Genomic DNA, 10412 nt, shown 5'->3' with positions numbered 1-10412 from the left:
GCTAAATGAGGTTAGATACAAATAGATGTTCCATTTTACACAGCTCAGTGTGTGTGTGTGTGTGTGTGCCCTCAATGAGGAATCAGGTGTTTTGTTGTGTACTGTTGAGGGTACTGGAGGACTGGACTTGGGAACCTCTGCTCTACAGTATCTCAGACAGACCATGCTGGTTCCACACGGCAAACTCATAATGAACACAGTGGGATGACATTAGCCTTGTTAAATGGGACAGGAAATATCCCCAGCACAGTGGTTATGTAGACCCTGTCTCTGTGACTGCTTTAAGGTCATTTGCGGGGTTCGCCATAGCAGTGGGCTCAATTGACGGGTTGTGCTTCTCTGTGTGTGTGTGTGTGTGTGTGTGTGTGTGTGTGTGTGTGGGGGGGGGTTAGGGTTAGGTGGGGGTTAGGGTTAGGTGGGGGTTAAGGCTTAATAGGCAAAATAGAAAGGATTAGGAATACAGGAAGTGGGTTATGAGTCAGCCGACAGGGACAGGATGTTCCAGTGAGATGTACTTCCTTATTCCCTGCGTCACTCATGGCACCATATCCTCCTCCACTCCTTTTTAGGGAGAAAAGTTTAATCACACTTTTTACAAATATGGGTCACAAATGGCACCCTATTCCCTATTTAGTGCACTACTTTATACCAAAGCTAGTCAAACGTAGTACACTATATAGGGAATAGGGTGCCATATGGGATGCAGACAAGTGAAGTGAAATATTCCCCCCTTCCCAGAAGACATAGTGGCAGGCTGGCAGACGCAGTATCAGAACATTATGCAACACGTCTGATAAGACTATTACATCATATGATATTAGTATTGGTAATGTCCTGTATGTGGTACCTTGGATTTACGCTTTCCTAACAGAGTGACGTCTGCCTCTAGACTCAACATGGTTTAAAAACAATGGTGCCTTGGATGTCTACAAACCATGTGTTATGGTTACAAACCATGTGTTATGTCTACAAACCATGTGTTATAGTTACAAACCATGTGTTATGGTTACAAACCATGTGTTATGGTTACAAACCATGTGTTATAGTTACAAACCATGTGTTATGGTTACAAACCATGTGTTATAGTTAGTTATAGTTACAAAGCATGTGTTATGGTTTCAAACCATGTGTTATAGTTACAAAGCATGTGTTATGGTTTCAAACCATGTGTTATAGTTACAAACCATGTGTTATGGTTACAAACCATGTGTTATAGTTACAAAGCATGTGTTATGGTTACAAACCATGTGTTATAGTTACAAACCATGTGTTATAGTTACAAACCATGTGTTATGGTTACAAACCATGTGTTATGGTTACAAACCATGTGTTATGGTTACAAACCATGTGTTATAGTTACAAACCATGTGTTATAGTTACAAACCATGTGTTATAGTTACAAACCATGTGTTATAGTTACAAACCATGTGTTATAGTTACAAACCATGTGTTATAGTTACAAACCATGTGTTATAGTTACAAACCATGTGTTATGTCTACAAACCATGTGTTATGTCTACAAACCATGTGTTATGGTTACAAACCATGTGTTATGTCTACAAACCATGTGTTATAGTTACAAACCATGATTTATGGTTACAAACCATGTGTTATGGTGACAAACCATGTGTTATAGTGACAAACCATGTGTTATGGTGACAAACCATGTGTTATAGTTACAAACCATGTGTTATAGTTACAAACCATGTGTTATGGTTACAAACCATGTGTTATGTCTACAAACCATGTGTTATGGTTACAAACCATGTGTTATAGTTACAAACCATGTGTTATAGTTACAAACCATGTGTTATAGTTACAAACCATGTGTTATAGTTACAAACCATGTGTTATGGTTACAAACCATGTGTTATAGTTACAAACCATGTGTTATAGTTACAAACCATGTGTTATGGTTACAAACCATGTGTTATGGTGACAAACCATGTGTTATGTCTACAAACCATGTGTTATGGTTACAAACCATGTGTTATAGTGACAAAGCATGTGTTATGTCTACAAACCATGTGTTATGGTTACAAACCATGTGTTATGGTTAAGTGTTCAACTTAAATATTATTAGTGTTTTTAAAAAAATGGGTTATAAACGGAGTGTAGAATGTGGGTACAGTTGAATATTATTAGTGTTTTTAATGGGTTATGAACGGAGTGTAGAATGTGGTACAGTTGAATATTATTAGTGTTTTTTAATGGGTTATGAACAGAGTGTAGAATGTGGGTACAGTTGAATATTATTAGTGTTTTAAATGGGTAATAAACGGAGTGTAGAATGTGGGTACAGTTGAATATTATTAGTTAATAAAGGCAATACAGAGAACAGAACTATATTGAATAGGTTCTAAGTCCTTCCTTAATTACAGTCCAAATCTAATTTCTGTCCCGAATGGCACCCTATTCCCTACATAGTGCGCTACTTTGGACCGAAGGGTGCCATTTGGGACGCAGATCTGAACTCATGAATAGTCTATTGTGGTGATAGTGAATGGTGATCCCTGCCTACTGTACAGCTGGGTAGACAGGACGGACACACCCTTACCCCTCCAGCCCAGGGTTATGGATCGTTAGTCACAACCACCGTTTGGCCATACAACAGCTGGCTGACTGGGCTAAGTGGGGGGGCGGGGTGTGTGTGTGTCTGTGTGTCTGCGTGCATGTGTGTGTGTGTGTGTGTGAGGGTGTGTGTGTGTGTGTGTGTGTGTGTGTGTCTGCGTGCATGCGTGTGTGTGTGTGTGTGTGAGAGGGGGTGTGTGAGGGTGTGTGTGTATGTGTGTGTGTCTGCGTGCATGCATGTGTGTGTGTGAGGGGGTGTGCATGTTCTTGCGTGCATGCGTGCTCGTTTGTTCATGTGTGCTCTTTAGCCTCGGGCTATAAGAGAAGAAGAAGAGCTGTCACAGATACAGACCAGGGCTTTGTCTGTGGTAGGAACCAGGTGTGTTGGTTTACAAGCAGGCTGTTTGATGAAGAAATTAGGGAAAGGCTATGCCCTGCATCAGTGCAGTGGAGTGGAAAGGAGGCTCACCATAGCAGGTGCTGCTATTCACAGCATGGTCATTAGAGATCATGGTAAACACAGGGTTGATGAGAGGAGAGATGCTACTGGGGGGTTTATTGTGATGTACACACCAGACTAACCCAGCTGGAGAGATGCTACTGGGGGGTTTATTGTGATGTACACACTAGACTAACCCAGCTGGAGAGATGCTACTGGGGGGTTTATTGTGATGTATACACCAGACTAACCCAGCTGGAGAGGAGAGATGCTACTGGGGGGTTTATTGTGATGTACACACCAGACTAACCCAGCTGGAGAGATGCTACTGGGGGGTTTATTGTGATGTATACACCAGACTAACCCAGCTGGAGAGGAGAGATGCTACTGGGGGGTTTATTGTGATGTACACACTAGACTAACCCAGCTGGAGAGATGCTACTGGGGGGTTTATTGTGATGTACACACCAGACTAACCCAGCTGGAGAGGAGAGATGCTACTGGGGGTTTTATTGTGATGTACACACCAGACTAACCCAGCTGGAGAGATGCTACTGGGGGTTTATTGTGACGTATACACCAGAGTAACCCAGCTGGAGAGATGCTACTGGGGGGTTTATTGTGATGTATACACCAGACTAACCCAGCTGGAGAGATGCTACTGGGGGGTTTATTGTGATGTACACACCAGACTAACCCAGCGGGAGAGATGCTACTGGGGGGTTTATTGTGATGTACAAACTAGACTAACCCAGCTGGAGAGGAGAGATGCTACTGGGGGGTTTATTGTGATGTACACACCAGACTAACCCAGCTGGAGAGATGCTACTGGGGGGTTTATTGTGATGTACACACCAGACTAACCCGGCTGGAGAGGAGAGATGCTACTGGTGGTTTTATTGTGATGTACACACCAGACTAACCCAGCTGGAGAGATGCTACTGGGGGGTTTATTGTGATGTATACACCAGACTAACCCAGCTGGAGAGGAGAGATGCTACTGGGGGGTTTATTGTGACGTATACACCAGACTAACCCAGCTGGAGAGGATAGATGCTACTGGGGGGTTTATTGTGATGTATACACCAGACTAACCCTGGAGAGAGCTGGGGGTTTATTGAGATGATACACACCAGATAACCCAGCTGGAGAGATGCTACTGGGGGGTTTATTGTGATGTATACACCAGACTAACCCAGCTGGAGAGATGCTACTGGGGGGTTTATTGTGATGTACACACCAGACTAACCCAGCTGGAGAGATGCTACTGGGGGGTTTATTGTGATGTACACACCAGACTAACCAAGCTGGAGAGATGCTACTGGGGGTTTATTGTGATGTACACACCAGACTAACCCAGCTGGAGAGATGCTACTGGGGGGTTTATTGTGATGTACACACCAGACTAACCCAGCTGGAGAGATGCTACTGGGGGTTTATTGTGACGTATACACCAGACTAACCCTGCTGGAGAGGAGAGATGCTACTGGGGGGTTTATTGTGATGTATACACCAGACTAACCCAGCTGGAGAGATGCTACTGGGGGGTTTATTGTGATGTACACACCAGACTAACCCAGATGGAGAGATGCTACTGGGGGTTTATTGTGACGTATACACCAGACTAACCCAGCTGGAGAGATGCTACTGGGGGGTTTATTGTGATGTACACACCAGACTAACCCAGCTGGAGAGGAGAGATGCTACTGGTGGTTTTATTGTGAAGTATACACCAGACTAACCCAGCTGGAGAGATGCTACTGGTGGTTCTATTGTGATGTACACACCAGACTAACCCAGCTGGAGAGATGCTACTGGGGGGTTTATTGTGATGTACACACCAGACTAACCCAGCTAGAGAGATGCTACTGGGGGGTTTATTGTGATGTACACACCAGACTAACCCAGCTGGAGAGATGCTACTGGGGGTTTATTGTGATGTACACACCAGACTAACCCAACTGGAGAGATGCTACTGGGGGGTTTATTGTGATGTACACACCAGACTAACCCTGCTGGAGAGGAGAGATGCTACTGGTGGTTTTATTGTGAAGTATACACCAGACTAACCCAGCTGGAGAGGAGAGATGCTACTGGGGGGTTTATTGTGATGTACACACCAGACTAACCCTGCTGGAGAGGAGAGATGCTACTGGTGGTTTTATTGTGATGTACACACCAGACTAACCCAGCTGGAGAGGAGAGATGCTACTGGGGGGTTTATTGTGATGTACACACCAGACTAACCCATCTGGAGAGGAGAGATGCTACTGGGGGTTTATTGTGAAGTATACACCAGACTAACCCAGCTGGTACAACCCCCCCCTTATCTCTGTCGTCTCTCTCTCCTTAGACCTGTTTCTGAATACCAATCTATCCAGAGAAGCTGGCGCAGAACACAGGCACTTACACACACTCACACACACTCACACAGACTCCCCTGACAGGTCAACATAGAGGTGTTCCCTTCCTGCTGCTTGGCTGACCCTATCAACCTGCTCCTCTCACTGCCTTCATACCATTACCAGACTAGACCAGGCCAGGGAAAGCTGCATAATTACACAACATTCAATCTAAAGGCTCTCTCAACCCTCCACCTTTATGTCTCTAAAGGTTCAGGGTGGGTACACAAATGTTCAGTCAGATAGACACAACAGATTAGACACACGGCGACTCAACCATGTGTATCATAATTGACTGACTCAAAGTCCCACTGAATGTTATTTTACGGTAGCAGCCAGGAGACTGAATGCTCTTTTACGGTAGCAGCCAGGAGACTGAATGTTCTTTACGGTAGCAGCCAGGAGACTGAATGTTCTTGTATGGTAGCAGCCAGGAGACTGAATACTCTTTTACGGTAGCAGCCAGGAGACTGAACATTTTGTATGGTAGCAGCCAGGAGACTGAATGCTCTTTTACGGTAGCAGCCAGGAGACTGAATGCTCTTTTACGGTAGCAGCCAGGAGACTGAATGCTCTTTTACGGTAGCAGCCAGGAGACTGAATGCTCTTTTACGGTAGCAGCCAGGAGACTGAATGCTCTTTATGGTAGCAGCCAGGAGACTGAATGCTCTTTTACGGTAGCAGCCAGGAGACTGAATACTCTTGTATGGTAGCAGCCAGGAGACTGAATACTCTTGTATGGTAGCAGCCAGGAGACTGTACTCTAGGCTGGTGGTTTTATAGCAGCTAATCTCAATGAGTCACCCCGGCCTAAAAATCCCATCCAGACTTCTGTTTGTATTGTCTGTGTGAGTGTGTGTTCAGTCACTGGCTCATCCTCTCTCTCCCTGTCTAGTAAGCAGGGTGTCCTGAAGCAGGCATGTCTCCAGACCTCTGAGACATGGACAGGGAGGCATTTCTATGCCTGACAGAGCCCCCACACAGAAGGGTAATGTTTAGGAGGCGCTGTGGTGTCTTCTCTTCCTGGCTATACAGGATAACCAGTGAGAATGTACCCCCCCCCCCCATCTCTCTCTCCACTGTTCATACAGTTTGAAGTCATGAGGTACCTCATCAATACAGCGACTAAGTGAGAAGCTCTCGTTGTGTATGTATGTGTGTATGTATGTATATATATATGTGGGCTTGTGTTTTGTGTGTGTGTGCACCTCACACGTAACCCCTCCAAGAGCCTCTGCTTCCTTCACACCAAGGTGTTAGTCAGAACGAGGAGACACACAGCAGACTGTCTACTTTCCTCCTGCATACCTCACACTTGGAAAGTTCTAGTTGCCCAGCCAGGGGGTGACCAGAGGTCAAATAATACCCTCAGTATCTCCCTCCCCCTCACACTGTCTCGTCACACAGTACAGAGGTTGAGTAACCCACTAGACCTATTTTAGTACTAGTCAACAAAATACTTGAAATATCCCTATAATTCACATGTCATGGCTACAGGGAAGGTGGTTCAAGGTGCATTATTAAATGGATTTGTCAGTTCACGTTCAGTGGGACAAAACTTTAATTTTTACTCGTGCATCTCAGCTCATCAACACTCACAAGTTAAAGTCAACAGAATTAGACAAGAGACTCATTCTTCTGAGGTCTGGTAACACTGAAAACACATGTTATAGATGGAAACTAAATGTAGCTACATGGGCCTTTAAAACTGACTAAACATGTACTTTTAAACTGACCTTTGACTCATCTTGTATAAGCAGGGTGACCTCTGAGACAATACAACTGATTTTGTCTCCTGAAGCCACGTGTGTAATTATGGCCATAAAACAACATTAAATGGGCTCATTGCTTAATTTAAATTGGAAAGCTGAAATCCCACGTGGCCTCATCAGGGAATTCAAGGGATTTCTGATTGCCACGCCATGAACATAGGAGTGTTTATGAATATTTATCAAAGAAACAACAACATATCACACTATATTTAGTTGCCAGACGCTGCTTTTTGATGTTCTTACATCACGACCTTCATTATAATCGTGTTATTCACTTGTTGTAACACACCAAGTTCCAACTGTCACACACGTTTCATTGGCGGTTAGTCGTCGTCTAAAACTCACCACTTTGCCGGATTGTCTCTCGATGGCTTTCTTCACTTTGCCGTATGTCCCTTTCCCCAGTGTCTCCAGCAGTTCGTAGCGGTGCTTCAGGTTGTGCTTGTGGTGATGTTTCTTCACGCTCGAGTTAGACCATCTCCCGTCATCCAGGATCGAGATGTCACCAAGGTAGTCGACAGGTAAAGGTCTGTCCCCCCAAATCTGCACATCGCTCTGTCCTACCTCAGTGCCAGCACTGGACGTGGACACATTGGACACGTTAGATGCCGTGGACACATTGGATAGCCGACGAGCTTTTGAAGCAGTTTCCATCAGGATAACTAATAAAGTGTCAATATGCTCAAATCCAAGTGGACCTAAAGACGGCTAACCGCGCTTTAATGTATGTGTCCTTGGAAATACACCTCGAAATACATACAAATATTTGTGTTTTGATGAAAAGTAAATGATTCAATTATCGGAGCAAAATCTCTTATTCCTCAATTGTAAAGACGTTGTTGCTACAGTGCTCCGTTCTCGTCGCTCCCTTATGGTAATCCAGTTGATGCTCTAAATGGTAGCAAAATGAGACCAACCGGGCGTTTTGGAATTGTTGGATACAGTTTCGCATTCATTCTCTATCAGAACCATGCGTAATTGCTCTCTCCAATGTTGCGCTCTCTTCGGCTCTCTTTCATACGCCCTCTCTCCCTTTCGCTGTTTCTTTTTGTCAGAGAGAGGTGTAAGGAGCTGGAGCCAGTAGCGGCAGGGGGGGGGGGGGTCTAGAGCCCTACTGTCCCCTTTCCATGATTGCCTTTTGTGTATGTTATTAGAGAGAGACATGGGCTAAAAGCAAGTATTGTACACTGCGCTGGCTTGGCCTGTTGAAAGAACAAGCAAACTTGGAGCAAAAGACAATTTTAGAAAAGTAGGAATGTCTTACTAGACATGCTCTTGCTTTGATAAAGGGGTATATTAGTAAATTCTCTGTAGAATTCTCGAGTAAATGTGTTCCAACCTTGAGATGAGGCGACCTCGGTTTGTTCTATAGCTCTGTAGCAGGCGCTGTGTGTAGTTACTTAACATTGTGACACTCCTCTTGGACATGGTGTGCCTATGAGTGCTCAGACTACCTAATGGTAAACCAGGACCTCCTGTAGTCCCTAGGGAAATTATTTACACCCACACAGGAAGGGAATGAGAGAGAGATTAGAAATAAAATTTACATTCTCACTTCTCATGTTGTTGTAGCCCACTGATAGGATCCACGTTAGTGTGTTAGATCCACTTGACTGGCCAGCTAGCCTTAGCCAATGCAATGTTGTTATAGTAAGATATCATACAGACATCTCTTCGGCAGAAGGACACTGACAGGATCCACGTTAGCGCGTGAGATCCACTTGACGGGCCAGCTAGCCTTAGCCAATGTAATGTTGTTATAGTAAGATGTCATACAGACATTTCTTCATTAGTATAGTAGCCTGTATGTATAGGATCCTTGCATTTAAAGGACCAATGCAGCCATTTTTATCTTCATATCAAATCATTTCTGGTTACAATTCAGTACCTTACTGTGATTTTGATCATTTTAAATGAAAACAAATAAGTAACAACAGACATTCTCTTCAAACAGTATGGACACTGTCTTGCAAATGGATCCAATTGTTAGTGACATAGAATCCATAGATGGTAGCTATTCAAGTCAATCTAGCCTTAGCCAGTGTAATGTTGTTATAGTAAGATGTCATACAGACATCTCTTCATAGATGGTAGGACACTGATAGGAACCAACGTTAGATGTGTTAGATCCACTTGACTGGCCAAACAACCATAGACATAGAATCCATAGATGGTAGTTCCTATTCAAGTCAAACTAACAGCCCCAACCAACCATAGATGGTAGTTCCTATTCAAGTCAAACTAACAGCCCCAACCAACCATAGATGGTAGTTCCTATTCAAGTCAATCTGACTGATGCACCAACATGGGGCCAAACAACCATTAGTATAGTAGTTCCTATTAAGTATAACAGCCCCAACCAACCATAGATGGTAGTTCTATTCTCTTCGGAGAGCATTTAAAGGACATAGATGGCAGTTCCTATTCAAGTTTTAATCTTCAACCAACCATAGATTTCTATTTAGTCAAACTAACAGTACCTTACCAATGTTTTGACCATTTTAAATGAAAACATAGATGGTAGTTCCTATTCAAGTCAATCTGAGGGACAGCCAACCAACCATAGATGGTAGTTCCTATTCAAGTTTGACAGCCAACCAACCATAGATGGTAGTTCCTATTCAAGTCAAACTGACAGCCCCAACCAACCATAGATGGTAGTTCCTCAATCTGACAACCACATAGATGGTAGTTCCTATTCAAGTCAATCTGACAGCCCCAACCAACCATAGATGGTAGTTCCTATTCAAGACAACCAACCATAGATGGTAGTTCCTATTCAAGTCAAATCTAACAGCCCCAACCAACCATAGATGGTAGTTCCTATTCAACAATCTCAACCAACCATAGACATATCAACCAACCATAGATGGTAGTTCCTATTCAAGTCAATCTGACAGCCCCAACCAACCATAGATGGTAGTTCCTATTCAAGTTCTAACAGCCCCAACCAACCATAGAGTAGTTCTATTCAAGTCAATTCATAGAAGTTCCTATTCAATCTGACAGCCCCAACCAACCATAGATGGTAGTTCCTATTCCTAACAGCCCCAACCAACCATAGATGGTAGTTCCTATTCAAGTCAATCTGACAGCCAACCAACCATAGATGGTAGTTCCTATTCAAGTCAATCTAACAGCCCCAACCAACCATAGATGGTAGTTCCTATTCAAGTCAAACTGAAAACAAATAAGTAACAACAGCGATGGTAGTTCCTATTCAAGTCA

The 10412-nt window shown here is 43.8% G+C and overlaps 1 protein-coding gene across 1 annotated transcript in view; it reads right to left on the bottom strand.

The window, feature by feature from the left end:
* Positions 1-8250, bottom strand: part of nuak1a (NUAK family, SNF1-like kinase, 1a) — a 23366-nt gene extending 15116 nt beyond the window's left edge. Inside the window, exon 1 of the mRNA XM_064939242.1 lies at positions 7530-8250. Within this exon, the coding sequence (XP_064795314.1) occupies positions 7530-7838 (309 nt within the window). The 5' untranslated portion in view covers positions 7839-8250. The remainder of the gene's footprint in view (positions 1-7529) is intronic.
* Positions 8251-10412: the final 2162 nt, after the last annotated feature.

This window comes from Oncorhynchus masou, chromosome 27 (assembly GCF_036934945.1).
Source record: "Oncorhynchus masou masou isolate Uvic2021 chromosome 27, UVic_Omas_1.1, whole genome shotgun sequence".
Lineage (NCBI taxonomy): Eukaryota > Metazoa > Chordata > Actinopteri > Salmoniformes > Salmonidae > Oncorhynchus > Oncorhynchus masou.
This window is presented reverse-complemented; position numbering and strand designations above follow the sequence as displayed.